Below are 21,694 nucleotides of genomic sequence, written 5' to 3'. Positions count from 1 at the left end.
AAATACACAATATATCCCTCCAAACTGCCAATATCCCAAACCCCTCCTTCAATGTGCAGGCATTGTACAGTGGACCCCCGGTTAACGATATTTTTTCACTCCAGAAGTATGTTCAGGTGCCAGTACTGACCGAATTTGTTCCCATAAGGAATATTGTGAAGTGCATTAGTCCATTTCAGACCAGCAAACATACACGTACAAACGCACTTACATAAATACACTTACATAATTGGTCGCATTCGGTGGTGATCGTTAGGCGGGGGTCCACTGTACTTCCCATTTCCAGGACTCAAGTCTGGTTATATAAAATAACCGGTTTCCCTGAATCCCTTCACTAAATATTACCCTGCTCACACTCCAACAGCTCGTCAGGTCCCAAATACTATTTGTCTCCATTCAATCCTATCTAACACGCTCACGCACGCTTGCTGGAAGTCCAAACCCCTCGCCCACAACACCTCCTTTACCCCCTCCCTCCAACCTTTTCGAGGACAACCCCTACCCCGCCTTCCTTCCCCTACAGATTTACATGCTCTCCGTGTCATTCTACTTTGATCCTTTCTCTCTAAATGACTAAGCCACCTCAACAAACCCTCTTCAGCCCTCTGACTAATACTTTTATTAACTCCACACCTTCTCCTAATTTCCACACTCCGAATTTCCTGCATAATATTTACACCACACATTGCCCTTAGACAGGACATCTCCACTGCCTCCAACCACCTCCTCGCTGCAGCATTTACAACCCAAGCTTCACATCCATATAAGAGTGTTGGTACTACTATACTTTCATACATTCCCTTATTTGCCTCCATAGATAAATTTTTTGCCTCCACATATACATCAACGCACCACTCATCTTTTTTCCTTCATCAATTCTATGATTAACCTCATCCTTCATAAATCCATCCACTGACACGTCAACTCCCAAATATCTGAAAACATTTACTTCTTCCATGCTCCTCCTCCCCAATTTGATATCCAATTTTTCTTTATCTAAATCATTTGATACTCTCATCACCTTACTCTTTTCTATGTTCACTTTCAACTTTCTACCTTTACATATTTTTTTTTTCAACAAGTCAGCCGTCTCCCACCGAGGCAGGGTGACCCAAAAAGAAAGAAAATCCCCAAAAAGAAAATATACTTCCATCATCATTCAACACTTTCACCTCACTCACACAATCACTGTTTTAGCAGAGGTGCCCAGAATACAACAGTTTAGAAGTATATACGTATACAAATACACAATACATGTATATCCTTCCAAACTGCCAATATCTCAAATCCCTCCTTTAGAGTGCAGGCATTGTATTTCCCATTTCCAGGACTCAAGTCCGGTTATACAAAATAACCGGTTTCCCTGAATCCCTTCACTAAATATTACACATATATCTATAATATACTTTTCTGCAACAGGGTGGTTGTTCAGCAATATATACATGTATATTGCATATGGTGTACATTGCAATATATTCTGTGAGTTATATTATTTTTTCCAGATAAGTTGTGTTAATCCACCATTGCTTGGTTGACAACACTCACCTCACACACTGAGTATGCGTGGTTCAATCTCCGGCATAGGTGGAAATGTTGGGCATGTTTCCTTACACCTGCTGTCCCTGTTCACTTAGCAGTAAGTAGGTACCTGGGTGTTAGTCAACTGGTATTGGTGGCATCCTGGGGGACAAGACTGAAGGACCCCAGTGGAAATAAGACAGACAGTCTTTGATGATGCACTGACTTTCTTGGTTTATCCTGGGTGGCTAACCCTCCAGTTAAAAATTTGAGCAACTCTCATCTTAATCTACTGTTCCCAGCTAATTAACTAATATTATGAATTTCCCTTCCAGTGCCTCTGTAATTAACAGCTACCTCATGATACAAAAATTACACACTTGATCCTTATTCTCAGCACAAGAATTATACAGACTTTAGAACAGAGGCCTGTATCAAGTTTACCGAGCTTCTCTCCATTATAATAACGACTTTTGCAATACACATGACTTATTGGTAACAATGAGGATCTAATATTTAACTGAGAATTTAAAAACTTTACCTCTCCATTCCCTTTTTTGCCGGCTGTGGCATCAAAGGTTCTATCAATGTCCTCTAGATCCATGAACTTGTATAGTGGACATTCATCCAACGTGGCAAAGATCGTACCGGTGACTCTGGAGTCTGGCATCTTCGACCAATTAAATGCACGAAGTTGAGTTGCTGATTTAGGTATCTGCAAATTTAACAAGTAAACAATGGGTCAAAGAAAAAATATATTCCTAAAAAAATATTAATATATACATTATTCCTAAAAAAAATTAAATACTAATAAGGTTTAAATCTTTCTTGAGTAGTCTGAGTGCCAAATCCTTTTTTTTTTTTTTCGCTAAACCTGGAATTTTGTGGCGAATATTTTTTATAGAAGAATTTGAGTGTTAGGTGTTTAGAATGATGATCCTGTGGGTGCCATGCAGAAGAGTCAATATTTGAGAATGTTAAGTGATACTAATTTTGGTACCTTTAAAAGGAGAGTAAGATATTTAAATGCCTGAATTTTTTATTTTGTTTTCAAGAAGTATAAATTTTTCCTGCCCTTAGAGAGAAGTGAATGATGATTTCATAGTGTTTCTTCAACTGTAGTCATTAATCAGAAAATCTGATTGCATATGGGGTATGTCACATCAGAACTATTATTAGTGCCAATCAACAAGGAGACAACATTCATGATGAAAATGAAACCATTACCATGAAATGCCATCAAAAACATAAGCACTACCAGACCCAGAGATTAAAAAAAGAAATCCTTCACCACTAAAAGCTGGGCTGTTCTGAGGTTAAATAATTTAATTTGAAATTGCATTGTCTATTCTGTGGAGAGAGATGCTCGCTCGAACATGACCCACATAATCCTTCCTGGTGGCAGACCAAATGTGTATAGAATGGCACACCGGTTAGCCCAACTTGAGCCCTGGAGGTGGGAAGTTCAGTGCCTGAACTTCCCACCTCCAGGGATATCTGCTGTTTAGAGGGACATGTGAACCATCATATCTTGTGTGACTCTGGTAAGACAGTGAGTGTAAACGATGAAAGTTTTTTTTTTTTTTTCGGGGGGGGGGGGGGGGGTGTCACCCTGCATCAGTGGGAGATGGCCAACATATTAAAAAAATGGCAAGTTAGAGATGTTCTTTAAAGATCTGATTCTTAAATTCTGTAGTCAATAAAAGGATGAGTGTGCAAACCATGTTCAGGTAAGACTGCAGGATGTTGTCAAGTGATTTTCATGTAACAGATGCCTTTTACTACGACTCGTTGAAAGACATTCGTGTCTGGGAAAATAAAACAAGTTGGAGGCAACACCAAATAATGAATCTTCACTCAATAAGCTTTAGACATAAGCAATGATAAGTCAAAGATTTTGACTTAGAATAAGGTGCAAGAATGTCAACATCACAAGGTGGTAAAGAATGTTGCAAATAGTATATGGCTTAGTATATTACTCTGCTCCAGGTCAGTTTCCTCTCACAATGTACCTAGTGTGCTCAGATTATTTGATGATGAGGATGACATCAATAAAAAAAATCCTGCAAAAGTAGGAATCTGCTACCCAATAAAGATAAATACACCATCTCTTTAGAGAAAGAGACCTGGATATTGTCAGTGCAACACTGCTCTCACTTTTATAAAAGTCTTTCAGATACCCTTAGGTATACAGTGGACCCCCGCTTTACGATCAGCTCCCAATGCGACCAATTATGTAAGTGTATTTATGTAAGTGCGTTTGTACGTGTATGTTTGGGGGTCTGAAATTGACTAATCTAATTCACAATATACCTTATGGAAACAAATTCGTTCAGTACTGACACCTGAACATACTTCTGGAATGAAATAATATCGTAAACCAGGGGTCCACTGTACTTTACCTTCAATTGTAATTAAGAATATCACAAATATAAAGACAGACTGGACTTTACAATGGCCTGCCTTACAATATTTTGACTTTACAATGGTTCTATAGCAAAGCACATTCAGTAGTCATCAAGATTTTACTTGGGAGACAGTTAGAATTGGAAATAGACGAATTTCATCAGCTTGTTGGCACTGAGGCTAGTATTTAGTTACAGTAATTACTTTTACTTATTCAGTGACAGTAGTTATTTATTTCCTTATTTATTTAATCTTATCATATATTCATATTTGACTTAGGATATTTTCAACTTGTGATGGGTTCATCGAAACTTAACCCCATCGTAAGTTGAGGAGCACTTACATATTTCTGAAAGTAACTTACTTGTTTAGCTGGTCTATTTAATTTGTTACTCTGTGGGGGAGGAGGTGGTGCACCTCCATTCATCATTGGAGGTGGTGGTGGTGGGCCCCCCTTCATCATGGGAGGAGGGGGTGGTGGACCTCCCCGCATCATGGGAGGAGGTGGTGGAGGTCCACCATTCATCATGGGCGGAGGGGGAGGAGGAGGACAAGGGGCACCTTTTGGGAAGCCAGATGCATCTTGTAGAGCCTGTGTGTAATAAGATAAATAACAATCATCATATAGTTCAAACTTACACAATTCCACACAATACCTTTCTTCTAATCCGCATAACTCTTGCATTTAGACACTAGTAGCCCCTTCCTTTCTTTCCACAGTTGATCATTTAATATTACCACTATTCCTTCTTCAGCTCCATGATACATTTATATGTCCATCAATAACTCCTCAGTTTCACCTTGACAGTGGCAATGGTGGCCTTGACATCATCAGATATTGAACCAGCTGCCAATTGTTGGATCTGGCGGGTCAAAGACTGTACTTGGGTTTCAAGTTCACTGTTCTGCTGCTGGGCTTCGGTGCCTGCTCGAACTTCTGCCTCCAGCTGCTCACGAACTTGGGTGAGGGTCTGTGACAGCTCCTCCTGCAAATGAAAGAACATACAGCTAACCTTATTTGTCTGTCACCTCCACTGACCAATTTAACTCTCAGACTGTTGTAACATTTTTGTAAATTTTTCCAGTCTTGAGAAAATGATAAAATATATGAAATAAAATATATGCCATGTGTGTTTTTATATGTAAAATCATGACTGTACTGCAACTAATACAGGGTGTTTACAAAAAATGCAACCCAGAGAAACTGCACATTTATTAGTAAATTACAAAAAGTTGATCGTGTTGGCCATTAAGTGTGTACACAATGAATCACACTAGATTTAATATCTCTCTCTTGATATGCTATCTACTGTATGCTAAATGACACTGTGCTTTTTGAGAGATTCTGATGAGAAGTTGGGAGGGTGTGTAAAGAGGTTGAAGTGAATATAGGAAAGAGCAAGGTGATAAGGGTAATAAATGAGTTAGGTAATGAGAGACTGGATATCTGATTGGAGGGAAAAAATAAAGAGGAAGTTGTCTCCCCTCAAAGTACTCTCCTTGGGAGGCTATAGACTGATCCCAGTGCATCAGACACTTCTTGAAACATTTCTGAACTTCTCTCCTAATGGCATCTAGTGAAGCCTGCGATTCTACTTGAATTTCCTCCATGTCATTAAAATGCCACCCCTTGAGTGCCAGTTTTAGTTTTAGAATGAGAAAGAAGTCAGAGGGGGGGGGGGGGGTTAGATCTAAGGTGTAGGTACAGTTGGGGATGCCTGCCACATTGTCTTTGGCCAGACAACGATGGTCTTTCTGGTCCTGAGTCAGTAAGTGGGACACAAATTTTACAGCCAAAATGTTTTGACACAGCCCATAAGAAACTCCCATAGCAAACATTCACAAACTTTTGTGAATAGCCAGGGTTATGTCGATGTTTAGGTTGGTTAACCAGGATTAAAGCTTACCAACTATGCGGGCTGCATGCCACCTTTCCACTACCAGGTAAGAATACTTTAACCCTTAAAACAATGGGTGAAATAACTCAGCATATGTACAATGAGATATACATCTCATGGTGTGTGTATCCTGATGCTAATTATTTGAGTCTTACCTTCTCTTGGCACACACTGAAAAGTTCTTGTTCTTTTCTGTTGAGATCTGTTACGACATCAGCAAAATCTCCTTCTAATTTGGTTATTTTCTTTCTGCTTTCTGTCAACTCTCGTTCATTAGCAATGCTGTGACAAATAAATAAATGCCATGAATAACAATTTTGTCGGTACTAACATTGTGAAATTTTGTTTTTAAATTATAATAGCATTGCAATAAAAAAAATGTTTCATACATTTCTTAACTGAAAATAAGAAACTTGAGTGATAGGGAAAAATAAATTGCCATGAAAGTTAAACTATTTATGAAAAATTTCCACACACAAAAGTTCAAAAACGAGTGGCTACTGTAAGTGGGCCTCGAGCACATAGAAGTCTGAACACTGGAGACAGTACTTACAGTTTGACAATACTGTTTACATTGATGTCAAGAAGTGCCACTTCTCGGTCCTGCCCATCCTCACCCTGGGTCACCAACTGCTGCAAGATGCGGTCAAAGAGGATCCAGTGGTCAGGTGCTCCTATGTCATCTGGGAGGAGGTGAAAGACTGACGCGATTTTTTTTTTAATGAAGGCTGAGTGAGAAGGATACTTATTAATTTTTAGACAATCTGTTGTATGTTTTGATACAAGAGTTCTTAAACAAGCATGTTTATGTATTTATGCATGCATTTCAGCAGTAAAGAAGTGGAGAGTATTAGACAGTTAACAGTATAAGAGTGACGAGTTGTTCATTGGCGAGACCCCCCCCCCCTTGGCTCAAAACCGAAAGGTCTCGGGTTCGATACACGGAACTAGCTAAATTTATGGGCAAGTTTCATACACTCTTACTTTCCCTGTTCAACTAGTAGCTCTCCTTATGTCAAACAGAGAGCTTGAGGGTTGAAAATTACATTACAAAAATACGAGGATCATTCTAGGATACTCATGCACTACTAAAATACTAAATTTTTTTTATTTTTTTTTATTATCACACTGACCGATTCCCACCAAGGCAGGGTGGCCCGAAAAAGAAAAACTTTCACCATCATTCACTCCATCACTGTCTTGCCAGAAGGGTGCTTTACACTACAGTTTTTAAACTGCAACATTAACACCCCTCCTTCAGAGTGCAGGCACTGTACTTCCCATCTCCAGGACTCAAGTCCGGCCTGCCAGTTTCCCTGAACCCCTTCATAAATGTTACTTTGCTCACACTCCAACAGCACGTCAAGTATTAAAAACCATTTGTCTCCATTCACTCCTATCAAACACGCTCACGCATGCCTGCTGGAAGTCCAAGCCCCTCGCACACAAAACCTCCTTTACCCCCTCCCTCCAACCTTTCCTAGGCCGACCCCTACCCCGCCTTCCTTCCACTACAGACAGATACACTCTTGAAGTTATTCTGTTTCGCTCCATTCTCTCCACATGTCCGAACCACCTCAACAACCCTTCCTCAGCCCTCTGGACAACAGTTTTGGTAATCCCGCACCTCCTCCTAACTTCCAAACTACGAATTCTCTGCATTATATTCACACCACACATTGCTCTCAGACATGACATCTCCACTGCCTCCAGCCTTCTCCTCGCTGCAACATTCATCACCCATGCTTCACACCCATATAAGAGCGTTGGTAAAACTATACTCTCATACATTCCCCTCTTTGCCTCCAAGGACAAAGTTCTTTGTCTCCACAGACTCCTAAGTGCACCACTCACCCTTTTCCCCTCATCAATTCTATGATTCACCTCATCTTTCATAGACCCATCCGCTGACACGTCCACTTCTAAATATCTGAATACATTCACCTCCTCCATACTCTCTCCCTCCAATCTGATATCCAATCTTTCATCACCTAATCTTTTTGTTATCCTCATAACCTTACTCTTTCCTGTATTCACTTTCAATTTTCTTCTTTTGCACACCCTACCAAATTCATCCACCAATCTCTGCAACTTCTCTTCAGAATCTCCCAAGAGCACAGTGTCATCAGCAAAGAGCAACTGTGACAACTCCCACTTTATGTGTGATTCTTTATCTTTTAACTCCACGCCTCTTGCCAAGACCCTCGCATTTACTTCTCTTACAACCCCATCTATAAATATATTAAACAACCACGGTGACATCACACATCCTTGTCTAAGGCCTACTTTTACTGGGAAATAATCTCCCTCTTTCCTACATACTCTAACTTGAGCCTCACTATCCTCGTAAAAACTCTTCACTGCTTTCAGTAACCTACCTCCTACACCATACACCTGCAACATCTGCCACATTGCCCCCTATCCACCCTGTCATACGCCTTTTCCAAATCCATAAATGCCACAAAGACCTCTTTAGCCTTATCTAAATACTGTTCACTTATATGTTTCACTGTAAACACCTGGTCCACACACCCCCTACCTTTCCTAAAGCCTCCTTGTTCATCTGCTATCCTATTCTCCATCTTACTCTTAATTCTTTCAATAATAACTCTACCATACACTTTGCCAGGTATACTCAACAGACTTATCCCCCTATAATTTTTGCACTCTCTTTTATCCCCTTTGCCTTTATACAAAGGAACTATGCATGCTCTCTGCCAATCCCTAGGTACCTTACCCTCTTCCATACATTTATTAAATAATTGCACCAACCACTCCAAAACTATATCCCCACCTGCTTTTAACATTTCTATCTTTATCCCATCAATCCCGGCTGCCTTACCCCCTTTCATTTTACCTACTGCCTCACGAACTTCCCCCACACTCACAGATGTTGTTCCTCCTTGCCCTATACACTAAATCACAGCTTCCCTATCTTCATCAACATTTAACAATTCCTCAAAATATTCCCTCCATCTTCCCAATACCTCTAACTCTCCATTTAATAACTCTCCTCTCCTATTTTTAACTGACAAATCCATTCGTTCTCTAGGCTTTCTTAACTTGTTTATCTCACTCCAAAACTTTTTCTTATTATACACAAATAACCCGCACATAAAAGACAGAAGCTTACGACGACGTTTCGGTCCGACTTGGACCATTGACAAAGTGTGTATTTGTGTATCGTTCCAGTCACGGTTGTAGTGATACTGGTCCTGTGGGGAGCAGCAGCAGGATAATACTGCACCACCTCTAGGGGCCCTTAACAACAACAACAGTTTGGTGTGTGTCATGGGCACCAACACATGGTGTGTGATTCTCTCCTACTTTATCCATTTATAAGCGATGCAGATTACATGGTGAGTTTAAATATGTGGCCTGTAGTTATAACTTTTCTCTTGACATATGCAAGACATCACCATCCCTGTAGAAGCCATTATTAGATGTACTAGTCATTATATTTTGTTGTTGCAGAAGTACTATGAAGATTCTATGTTCAATAAAGCCTAGAGATAAGGCCTGTGTTTCTATCACAACAATTTATTGAACATAGAATCCTGGGCTACCTGGTGGTGATCCTGCGCTAGACTACATCACAACATGGAGCGTTTACTGAAACCTGAGAGGCTAGACTGTGACCCCAGCTTATCAACGGCTGCTCAGGAATGGAAGCACTGGTTTAAGACTTTCGAAAACTTCTTGGGAGCCCTTCCTGAAGAAGATCTAGATAAACTAAGTCTGCTCATCAATTTTGTGTCACCTAAGATATATGAGGCTATTTCTGAGTGTAATACCTACGAAGATGCTATCAAAACCCTCAAGTCTCAGTATATTAAACCTACAAATGAAATCTTTGCACGCTATCGCCTTGCAACTCGCCGCCAGCAGATTGATGAGTCCTTAGAGGAATACTTTCAAGCACTGAAAATTTTAGGTAAGGACTGTCACTTCCAAGCAGTGACAGCTGCTCAGTATTGTGAAGAGTCCATCAGGGATGCTTTTATCAGTGGCCTGCAATCACCAATAATAAGGCAGCGTTTATTGGAGAATAAAACTCTCGACTTAGCCGCTGCCTTTGACCAGGCAAGAGCTCTAGATTCAGCCCAGAAGAATTCTGAAGTATACAGTACCACTCAGCCTTCTCGAGTGGTAAGTGCTGCAATTCCTGACCAAGACTCTTGCAATGAAGTTACTGGGGAACCTGCCTCAGTGACAGCAGCAGCAGGTACGGTGTGTTTCTTTTGTGGTTTTTCAAGACATCCACGTCCAAAGTGTCCTGCTCGTGAAGCAATGTGCCATAAATGCCACAAGAAAGGTCACTTTGCTAAAGTATGTCGTGCTAATGCATCAACAAGAGCTAGTGCCTCCACACATTCCAGTGATCATGCGACTCTAGCAACAGTGACTTCTGCGGCTACTCCAAATTCACTGTCAAAGGCAGTTGTGAAAGTATTCATCAAAGGAACAGAAGTAGATGGTCTTATTGATAGTGGCAGCTCAGAGAGTTTCATCAACCTTGACTTAGTTAAACGGCTCTCCTTGACTACATCACTCATCAGGTACCGTTTCCATGGCATCAACATCTCTCTCTATTCAGACCTTAGGGTTTTGTAAGGTAAATCTCAGAGTTAATGGAAAGGATTATCAAGATGTACATTACGCCCACATTCGCTACCAAAATGGTGAAGAGACTACAGTATCTACAAGACATTTAGCCCCAGTTGAAATCCCTATTAGTGTGGAATCTCAAGATACACCAATAGATGTGAAAGATGCTTCGTTTTCTCCTGGAAAGCCCCTTGAGACTACCCCTATGGAAATAGAGGATTCTGCTCCAGCAGTTAATCAAACCCCGCTGGAAAATATCGAACCTGGTGAAGAGGCTCAAGGGCTACGAAGGTCGGGACGTGTACGTCGCCCACCTAACAGTTTGGGAGATTACTGTCTCTGATATTTTAGAAGGGGGAGATTGTAGTGATACTGGTCCTGTGGGGAGCAGCAGCAGGATAATACTGCACCACCTCTAGGGGCCCTTAACAACAACAACAGTTTGGTGTGTGTCATGGGCACCAACACATGGTGTGTGATTCTCTCCTACTTTATCCATTTATAAGCGATGCAGATTACATGGTGAGTTTAAATATGTGGCCTGTAGTTATAACTTTTCTCTTGACATATGCAAGACATCACCATCCCTGTAGAAGCCATTATTAGATGTACTAGTCATTATATTTTGTTGTTGCAGAAGTACTATGAAGATTCTATGTTCAATAAAGCCTAGAGATAAGGCCTGTGTTTCTATCACAACAACGGTATTGTGCCTTTTTGTTATTTATATACTTTTTCTTATTTTCAACAAAATTTGTTGATAACATCTCACCCACTCTCATTTGCTCTCTTTTTACATTGCTTCACCACTCTCTTAACCTCTCTCTTTTTCTCCATATACTCTTCCCTCCTTGCATCACTTCTACTTTGTAAAAACTTCTCATATGCTAACATTTTCTCCCTTACTACTCTCTTCATATCATCATTCCACCAATCGCTCCTCTTCCCTCCCGCACCCACTTTCCTGTAACCACAAACTTCTGCTGAACACTCTAACACTACATTTTTAAACCTACCCCATACCTCTTCGACCCCATTGCCTATGCTCTCATTAGCCCATCTATCCTCCAATAGCTGTTTATATCTTACCCTAACTGCCTCCTCTTTTAGCTTATAAACCTTCACCTCTCTCTTCCCTGATGCTTCTATTCTCCTTGTATCCCATCTACCTTTTACTCTCAGTGTAGCTACAACTAGAAAGTGATCTGATATATCTGTGGCCCCTCTATAAACATGTACATCCTGAAGTCTACTCAACAGTCTTTTATCTACCAATACATAATCCAACAAACTACTGTCATTTCGCCCTACATCATATCTTGTATACTTATTTATGCTCTTTTTCTTAAAATATGTATTACCTATAACTAAACCCCTTTCTATACAAAGTTCAATCAAAGGGCTCCCATTATCATTTACACCTGGCACCCCAAACTTACCTACCACACCCTCTCTAAAAGTTTCTCCTACTTTAGCATTCAGGTCCCCTACCACAATTACTCTCTCACTTGGTTCAAAGGCTCCTATACATTCACTTAACATCTCCCAAAATCTCTCTCTCTCCTCTGCATTCCTCTCTTCTCCAGGTGCATACACGCTTATTATGACCCACTTCTCGCATCCAACCTTTACTTTAATCCACATAATTCTTGAATTTGCACATTCATATTCTCTTTTCCCCTTCCACTAAATATGTACATTATTATTATAATCAAGGGGGAAGCGCTAAACCCGGAGGATCATACAGCGCCTAGGGGGGGATGTGGAAGGCATTCAGGCTTAATTCGGGGAACTGGAGCACAGATCCAATTCCCTAAATCAAGAGCCCCTCACCAACATCAAGGAACCTTCCTTGAGGGGCTAAATATGTAGAAAGAACTTAATATCTCAGCATCAAAGATAGGGTCACCGAAAGAAATGCCATCAATGGTGCTAATATGCCAAGGCAAGTGCATTCAAACTCTCTTACAGAAGCTCTACAAACCTTTTCCACTATGGGTGAGCACTCTTCCAAATGTATAATGAAAACTGGAACTGACCTCCGAATATATCTGATACACGACCTATATCAAGTAAAGTAGAGAAGGGTTGATGTTGATGTCGCATTCGCAACATCAACATCAGGAACAAGAAACTTTCCAGCCTTGACATGACTTCCCTATTCACCAAAGTACCTACTACACAAACCATCGATCTCTTGTGCAGGAAAATTGACGATTCACTTGATCTTCCCATTCCAGCCAGCGACTTTATCGACCTTGTTGAACTATGTGTTGGCTTTACGTGTTTCTCTTTCGAAAATCACCTCTTTCAGCAGACTTTTGGACTACCCATGGGTTCACCGCTCAGTGCGGTCTTGGCGAACCTATACATGGAACATCTAGAAGCCGAACGTTTCTCCACCATTATCCCTTCGTCTGTCACCTGGCTCCGTTATGTTGACGACATTCTCCTCATAACTCCTAAACGCTTCAACGTTCAAGCTCTCCAAGACAAGCTCAACCAGGTCAAGCCTTCAATCCAGTTCACACTTGAAGAAGAAGTCGACAACACTCTTCCTTTCCTTGATGTTCTGCTCTGCAAAGCTGACCACGAACTTCGTTTTAAAGTCTATCGAAAACCCACCAACCAAAACGATCTTCTCCGCTTCTACTCTCACCACGACACCAAAACCAAACGTGGTGTAATTATAGGCTTCTTCCTGCGTGCACTCAGAATCTGCAGCAATGAGTTCCTTGAGGAAGAATGCACTATAATTGAACAAGTATTTTCTAAACTCCACTATCCTCGTCACTTCATCAGAGACTGCAGACGGCGGGCATTAAACATCTTCAACACACCCAGAGAAGACACTGCCGAGAAGAGATACATAGTCCTCCCCACCAACTCCATTGCCAAACATGTTTCCATCTTTTCCAATACATCATTCCAAGTATCTACCTCCACAACCACGACCATCAAGGACATCACCAGTAGTAGACAGGACAAGCCACCGTCCTCTGCAGGGGTATACATAATCCCTTGTAATGACTGCAACAAATTATATGTGGGCGAAACATCAAGAGACCTCCAAACACGTATTTCAGAACACCAGTATGCAAGCAGGACTGACGATACAAGGAATGCCTGTGTACAACATCGCAATTCACACAACCATTTAATTAACTACAGAAACTCAAGACTTATCGCCACAGAAGACAACACTCAATACCGAAGAATCCTGGAATCATCGCTTATCTCTATAACCAACAATTTCAACTAGAACAACGGCTTCTATAACATAGCTGAACCACTCGCCAAGAAACTTCTTCATCGCTATCCCACATAAGAACATAGAACACTGGTAGGTAAGACACATAGGCAACAGTTAGGCAACTTTATTCCGAAACGTTTCGCCTACACAGTAGGCTTCTTCAGTCGAATACAGAAAGTAGGCAGGAACAGTAGAGAAGACGATGTAATCAGTCTGATTACATCGTCTTCTCTACTGTTCCTGCCTACTTTCTGTATTCGACTGAAGAAGCCTACTGTGTAGGCGAAACATTTCGGAATAAAGTTGCCTAACTGTTGCCTATGTGTCTTACCTACCAACCTGTCGGTATTGTATACCATTTTGATGTTCAACATAGAACACTGCAGAAGGTCTACTCACAACTTGTCCAATACCCCTGCCAAGCTACCCGACTCTATAATCCCACCGGGTAGATCATCAGATGCAGCATTCTCCACCTGACCTCAACATTCTGAACATGACTATAAATACTCCCGTACCTTCCACCCCAGGTAGATCTGTGTGTGACTTGAAAAAGCCCACTGTGTGGGTGAAACGTTGTCAATAAAGGATCACATTATACTGCATATGTGTTTATATTTCCAAGTTACAAAGGTAATGAACCATCCACACGTCTACACTTGGTTACAATCATGAACAAATTACAAAGTAATGAGCCATTCACACGTCCACACCATGTCACATCTGTAATAAGTTATTAGTGCAAATATTAATTGGGTCACACACACACACACACACACACACACAAAAAAAAAAAAGTGCCCTCATTTCACATATTTTAATCAAATAACTCGTATCAGCCAAAATTTAACCATATCTTCTGTCCAAGTCGGAAAGAAATATTTCCATTACTTTCCCGCCCCTAAATGTAGGTTGTGTGTGCATAACCATAATTACATATAATTATATTGTAATAGTTTTGCGGCTGAATTCATGGCTATAAACTCACTACTAATCTGAAAAAAAAGAAAATGAAAATATTTCATTACTATTGTGACTCTTAACATTACCAATATTGGTGCATGGTCCCTGGACCCACCTGATGACTAATGTGGTGACTAATGCCCACATTTACTTATTTTAATGTTAGCACGAGGAATCAAGCCCTAAACCCATAAGGGTCATATGGCGCCTGGGGAATAGGAGCCATTCAGGTTCGATCCTTAGATAAAGTTCCTCACAGTACAGGAAAGACTGTGCTATAACTTAAATTGCCAGGCATACCATCTAAAGGGGACAAAAAGATACAAAACATCCAGGCCATGGGAAAACCTGGGTAGCCACAGCCACTCAAAAGGGAGAGGTTTTTTAGTGCCAGGAAGGAAAAAAAACTGGCAGGAAATGGCAGAAATCGTACACCAAATCCAGTCATTCCTGGAGTGGAACCACAGTCGATGGCCTCCACTCCAAACCAACAGATACAGATACTAATGCCGGAAAAAAAATCCCCCCCCAGTACCAACAATACCACCAGTCCGATAACATTCTTCTTTGCAAATATACAGGGTCTAAAGCCAGCAATAAACAACAAAATACCTTTCATCCGTGGACTGCTTGCAGAGGCAAAGGCAATGTTCGCGGCTTTCACTGAGACCCACATAAAGGATCACTTGGACAACGAAATATGGATCCCAGGTTACAACCTATACAGATGTGACAGAGTGAACAGGCAAAAGGGGGGGGTTGGCCTGTACATTGCAGAGTCACTTGTTTGCACAGAACTGCTTAATGCCTCAAATGACGTAGTGGAAGTTTTAGCAGTAAAGGTCGAGAACCAAAACCTAGTCATTGTGGTAGTCTACAAGCCTCCGGATGCAACATCCCAGCAATTCCAGGAACAGCTGTTAAAAATTGACCACTGTCTGGAAAATCTTCCAGCTCCTGCACCCAACATCTTGCTCCTGGGGGATTTCAACTTAAGGCACCTAAAATGGAGGAATATAGCAAATAATATTGTTGCAGTAATAACACCAGGAGGCAGCTCTGATGAAAACTCACACTCACACGAGCTTTTAAATCTCTGCACAAAATTCAATTTAAACCAGCAAATAATAGAGCCTACTAGACTGGAGAATACACTAGACCTCATCTTCACTAACAATGATGATCTGATAAGAAATGTCACCATATCAAAAACAATATACTCAGATCACAACATAATTGAGGTTCAGACATGTATGCGTGGAGCCCCAGACCGACAAAATGAGACTAGTCACGAGGGAGCATTCACCAAATTCAACTTCAATAACAAAAACATAAAGTGGGACCAAGTAAACCAAGTCCTAACCGATATAAGCTGGGAAGATATACTAAGCAACACAGACCCAAACTTATGCCTAGAACAGATTAACTCGGTGGCACTCGATGTATGCACAAGGCTTATTCCTCTAAGAAAAAGGAGGAGTAGATGTAAAATAGAAAGAGACAGGCGCTCCCTTTACAGGCGACGGAAAAGAATAACAGAGCGGCTAAAAGAGGTCAATATATCAGAAATGCGCAGGGAGACACTGGTCAGAGAAATAGCAAGCATCGAACTTAAGCTAAAAGAATCCTTTAGGAGTCAGGAATCGCGGGAAGAACTAAAAGCCATAAATGAAATCGAAAGAAACCCAAAGTATTTCTTCTCCTATGCCAAATCAAAATCGAGAACAACGTCCAGTATTGGGCCCCTACTTAAACAAGATGGGTCCTACACAGATGACAGCAAGGAAATGAGTGAGCTACTCAAGTCCCAATATGACTCAGTTTTTAGCAAGCCGCAAACCAGACTGAGAGTCGAAGATCAAAATGAATTTTTTATGAGAGAGCCACAAAATTTGATTAACACAAGCCTATCCGATGTTATCCTGACGCCAAATGACTTCGAACAGGCGATAAATGACATGCCCATGCACTCTGCCCCAGGGCCAGACTCATGGAACTCTGTGTTCATCAAGAACTGCAAGAAGCCCCTATCACGAGCCTTTTCCATCCTATGGAGAGGGAGCATGGACACGGGGGTCGTCCCTCAGTTACTAAAAACAACAGACATAGCCCCACTCCACAAAGGGGGCAGTAAAGCAACAGCAAAGAACTACAGACCAATAGCACTAACATCCCATATCATAAAAATCTTTGAAAGGGTCCTAAGAAGCAAGATCACCACCCATCTAGAAACCCATCAGTTACACAACCCAGGGCAACATGGGTTTAGAACAGGTCGCTCCTGTCTGTCTCAACTACTGGATCACTACGACAAGGTCCTAAATGCACTAGAAGACAAAAAGAATGCAGATGTAATATATACAGACTTTGCAAAAGCCTTCGACAAGTGTGACCATGGCGTAATAGCGCACAAAATGCGCGCTAAAGGAATAACAGGAAAAGTTGGTCGATGGATCTATAATTTCCTCACTAACAGAACACAGAGAGTAGTCGTCAACAGAGTAAAGTCCGAGGCAGCTACGGTGAAAAGCTCTGTTCCACAAGGCACAGTACTAGCTCCCATCTTGTTCCTCATCCTCATATCCGACATAGACAAGGATGTCAGCCACAGCACCGTGTCTTCCTTTGCAGATGACACCCGAATCTGCATGACAGTGTCTTCCATTGCAGACACTGCAAGGCTCCAGGCGGACATCAACCAAATCTTTCAGTGGGCTGCAGAAAACAATATGAAGTTCAACGATGAGAAATTTCAATTACTCAGATATGGTAAACATGAGGAAATTAAATCTTCATCAGAGTACAAAACAAATTCTGGCCACAAAATAGAGCGAAACACCAACGTCAAAGACCTGGGAGTGATTATGTCGGAGGATCTCACCTTCAAGGACCATAACATTGTATCAATCGCATCTGCTAGAAAAATGACAGGATGGATAATGAGAACCTTCAAAACTAGGGAGGCCAAGCCCATGATGACACTCTTCAGGTCACTTGTTCTATCTAGGCTGGAATATTGCTGCACTCTAACAGCACCTTTCAAGGCAGGTGAAATTGCCGACCTAGAAAATGTACAGAGAACTTTCACGGCGCGCATAACGGAGATAAAACACCTCAATTACTGGGAGCGCTTGAGGTTTCTAAACCTGTATTCCCTGGAACGCAGGAGGGAGAGATACATGATTATATACACCTGGAAAATCCTAGAGGGACTAGTACCGAACTTGCACACGAAAATCACTCACTACGAAAGCAAAAGACTTGGCAGACGATGCACCATCCCCCCAATGAAAAGCAGGGGTGTCACTAGCACGTTAAGAGACCATACAATAAGTGTCAGGGGACCGAGACTGTTCAACTGCCTCCCAGCACACATAAGGGGGATTACCAACAGACCCCTGGCAGTCTTCAAGCTGGCACTGGACAAGCACCTAAAGTCAGTTCCTGATCAGCCGGGCTGTGGCTCGTACGTTGGTTTGCGTGCAGCCAGCAGCAACAGCCTGGTTGATCAGGCGCTGATCCACCAGGAGGCCTGGTCACAGACCGGGCCGCGGGGGCGTTGACCCCCGAAACTCTCTCCAGGTAAACTCCAGGTAAACAGGCATCAAGGCACCTACCTCCTTCGTGGGTACTACCGCCCAACACGATGTTAAACTCACCTAGCAGTAAAAATAAGTATCTATCTGTGAAATAGCCAATTGTTGTGGATAGCATCAATGGAAAAAACTGCTATTCAAGTGTGTTAGAAACTCCAGTTCTGCTAGAACTAATAGCCTAGTGAAAATATTAGTGTAAGAAAACTCCAGTAGTTACATAGTCGGTATCTAACATTACAGTGCATCAAAAAATATGACGCTTCGCCCGCATAACAGTTTTTTTTTTTTAAATCCAATTCAGAGGAGACTTATTCTGGAGACAGTGGAAGACGTGGAGGTAATTCTATGGTGTTCAATTCCTGAGCCTTGATAGAAGACTATAATAGCTATACCCCGTCTTCCAATTATGTGATCTGCAGTTGAGTACAGTAGTGTAGGCTGACTCCATAGCCACAAGAAATATCTATATTACGTTATCGAATACTGAAAGTTTCAGAGGGATCTGGGAGTAATTCTAGACAACAGATCGCCATCAAGATATCGCATAAATACCATAGTGAAAAACTCGTCTGAAATACCATTAAATTAAAACAGCCTTCAGATATATGGGTGATGACAGGAAAAAAAAGTACACTAGTACGTTAAACCAAAACTGGAATATGTAGCAGTAGTGTGCTATCAGCTTTGATCCCAGGGAAGCAAGAGGTAGCTCCAGTCCTTTTAATTAAGAGCCCTTGAAGGAAAAGAACTCGGGAAAATTAGCGAAGGATACAAAAGAGAAATCAACAAAAGAAAAATACCGAAAATAATTAATAAAGAAAATAGTAGTACGGAGAGAGGTTTCGACTTACTGGGCAGGAGGAGGAGGTGATGGAGAAGGCTGAGGAAGTGTGGGTAGGCTGCAGAGTACTGGAGTTTGCTCTGCAACAAGCGGAACATGGACGAAGCACTCTTGGTGTCTACATGGACCTCCTCGTAACGTCTCGCCCATTCACGCTCATCCTCAGCACGGTAGAACTCGAACGCATCCAGATGCCTGTTGAGGAAGTGGGTGAGACAGCCGTAGGGGAGGTAAAGTTGTGGAAAAGGCAAGGCTGTGGGTGTGGTAAAATTGTTGGTGAGGGGGTATTTAAGGGGCGGTCATGCTGTGGCTGTCTTATATTCAACGTCCATTAACATTATTAGTCTTCCCTATTACCGGAATAGGGGAGACTAATGTTAACAACTCACGCCGTATGGCACTTGAAGGGTGACCTCAACTATGCTGCCTCTAAGATACCAGGCTGTTGGAATAAAATAAGTTACTTTAAGCCTACTATTCAAAAGGTCAAATAATGTGTACATGAGAGTACCAACTATGAGAAATTGAAGTCAATGCGTCTGACCGTTATCAAATATTAATTTATTCACTACCTACACGAGTCCTATTTTCTGGTGCAGTTGTAAAATATCCGAGGAAAAAAACTTGATATTCAGCCAGTTTTCTCCCCTTCCCCTTCTCTCTCCCCAAAGCAAATACAGTGAGGTACAAAAAGTGCATATTTGAATCTTTGCAATTACAAAACTTAAATTTTGTGGCAAATAAATTATTCGACTGTAATGGTCTCATGATGACGTATAATTGGATTATCTCACATCCTTTGTTTTCATAACATCGTAAATTCATAGTAGGCTGCATTCTTAAACTATAATAATTTTGATTTTTGTATTCTCTTAGTTACATTATATATGTATTATAAATATGTATTTCAATTTTTCTCAGCTATTTGATGTTGCGTCTATAATTACGTGTGAATTACAAGTTTATATACACATGCGAACTGTACTGAGATAATCATGACTTATATTAATGCTCTTCCAAAGCACTTTTCTTGACAACTTAAAAAAGAGAGGCCATGTCTCTAAGCGTATCGCTCATAAACGTTAATTTCATGTCTACATCATAATCTTTGTCGTAGTAATCATACGGTCCGCATCACTCTTGTTAAATCTTCCAGCATATTACCTGGTGAACACTGCAAGGTGTTAAATAAATCATAGTCTGCGTGATGTGTGTGTTAGGTGAGCATAGCTATTGCTCTAACCCAGCGCTTCTCAACTAGGGTTCTGGGTTCCGTGAGAGGTCGCTAGGAGTTCCGAGAGAATAATATAATAATATCTTTATTTACTACATGTACAAGGTATACAGACCTAGCTGACATCAATGACATAGTACTATATAGAAAGCCCCTTGTTATACTGAGCATTTCGGGCAAATTAGGTCAGTGTCCCAGGATGCGACCGACACCAGTCGACTAACACCCAGATACCCATTTACTGATGGGTGAACAGACAACAGGTGTAAAGAAACACGACCAATGTTTCTACCCTGGCTGGGAATCGAACCCAGACCCTCGCCGTGTGAAGCGAGAGCTTTAGCCACCAGAGCCCTGTATTAAATAGTGATAAATAGGCTTATATATAAATGCATTTTTTAAATATTTTTTTTGTGTAATTTTATATTCGTCATTTTACTATATACATAGAGCATATTCTTGGAAAAATTTTGGGTATTATAATAAAATGTTCAATCTGTTGTATCATTTAAAAGTATAATAATCATAGGAAATATATTTAGCAACATCTATATGGCACCAGCGTGAAACCGCTTTTAGTGGTCAGTGGACAGGAGCTGTACGTGACGGATTTGTGTGTCAATTGACTCACTTAGAAAAATCTAAGTTATTTGTTTGCTTAAACCAGTTATCAGAAAAAAATATATTATAAAAGAGCCAGGAAGAAATTAATAATGATATACTGTAAAATAATTTTTATGTAGGGGTTCCCTGAGTCTAACCAGCGTGATGGGTGTCATGAAAATATCAATTAGCTACTTTCCACCATCTTGCGTAATAGGTGCTTAAACCTGCCTATTGTTCTATCTTGTGCGAAGTGTTAGGTAAATGTAGTTGAATATTACTTAATCATCCTGCACAATGTATTATGAGGTTTAAAATAACATTACAAGTATGAAATTCTAAAGTAGAGGATTCTTACCTGCCACGACCAAAGGATCGGAGGGAAATACAAAGCCTTCTCTAATTTATGTACATTCTTAATGATTCTCAATCAATACATGCAAATTGTTACCACACGTCACGTTGAGGACTCTAAGATACGCCACCACACCCAAAACAAATCACCAAAACAGTTAAATATTATTTAAAACTATTTTATGGAAAACAAAGACAAATAGTTCACAGACTATCCATTAGGTGGGAAACACCTATTGCATCCATTAACCAGGAATTCATACGCTTTCGACGAATATTACATCCTAGTCATAAAATCAAATCAATAAACACATCCCCACTAGCAGGATAGCTGATCCTAGCAGAGCTATTAAGAGTAGCAGTTCTGGGTACACCCCATTCCCTACCTCTGCAGTGACTTGACCTCTCAGCCCTCACCAC

The 21,694-nt window shown here is 41.0% G+C and overlaps 1 protein-coding gene across 3 annotated transcripts in view; it reads right to left on the bottom strand.

Moving 5' to 3' along the window:
- Nucleotides 1–21,694, bottom strand: part of DAAM (disheveled-associated activator of morphogenesis-like protein) — a 368,710-nt gene that overhangs the window by 39,546 nt on the left and 307,470 nt on the right. For all 3 annotated transcript variants that reach the window (XM_070099657.1, XM_070099673.1, XM_070099665.1), the window contains exons 10-15: nt 19,094–19,278; nt 6,376–6,505; nt 5,978–6,104; nt 4,725–4,910; nt 4,289–4,516; nt 2,060–2,233 (exon numbers count right to left, since the gene is read on the bottom strand). In XM_070099657.1, coding sequence (XP_069955758.1) covers nt 2,060–2,233; nt 4,289–4,516; nt 4,725–4,910; nt 5,978–6,104; nt 6,376–6,505; nt 19,094–19,278 — 1,030 coding nt within the window. The remainder of the gene's footprint in view (nt 1–2,059; nt 2,234–4,288; nt 4,517–4,724; nt 4,911–5,977; nt 6,105–6,375; nt 6,506–19,093; nt 19,279–21,694) is intronic.

The sequence above is a fragment of the Cherax quadricarinatus genome, chromosome 5 (assembly GCF_038502225.1).
Source record: "Cherax quadricarinatus isolate ZL_2023a chromosome 5, ASM3850222v1, whole genome shotgun sequence".
Taxonomy (NCBI): domain Eukaryota; kingdom Metazoa; phylum Arthropoda; class Malacostraca; order Decapoda; family Parastacidae; genus Cherax; species Cherax quadricarinatus.
The sequence above is the reverse complement of the archived record's forward strand: the minus strand, read 5'-3'. Positions and strand labels throughout refer to the sequence as shown.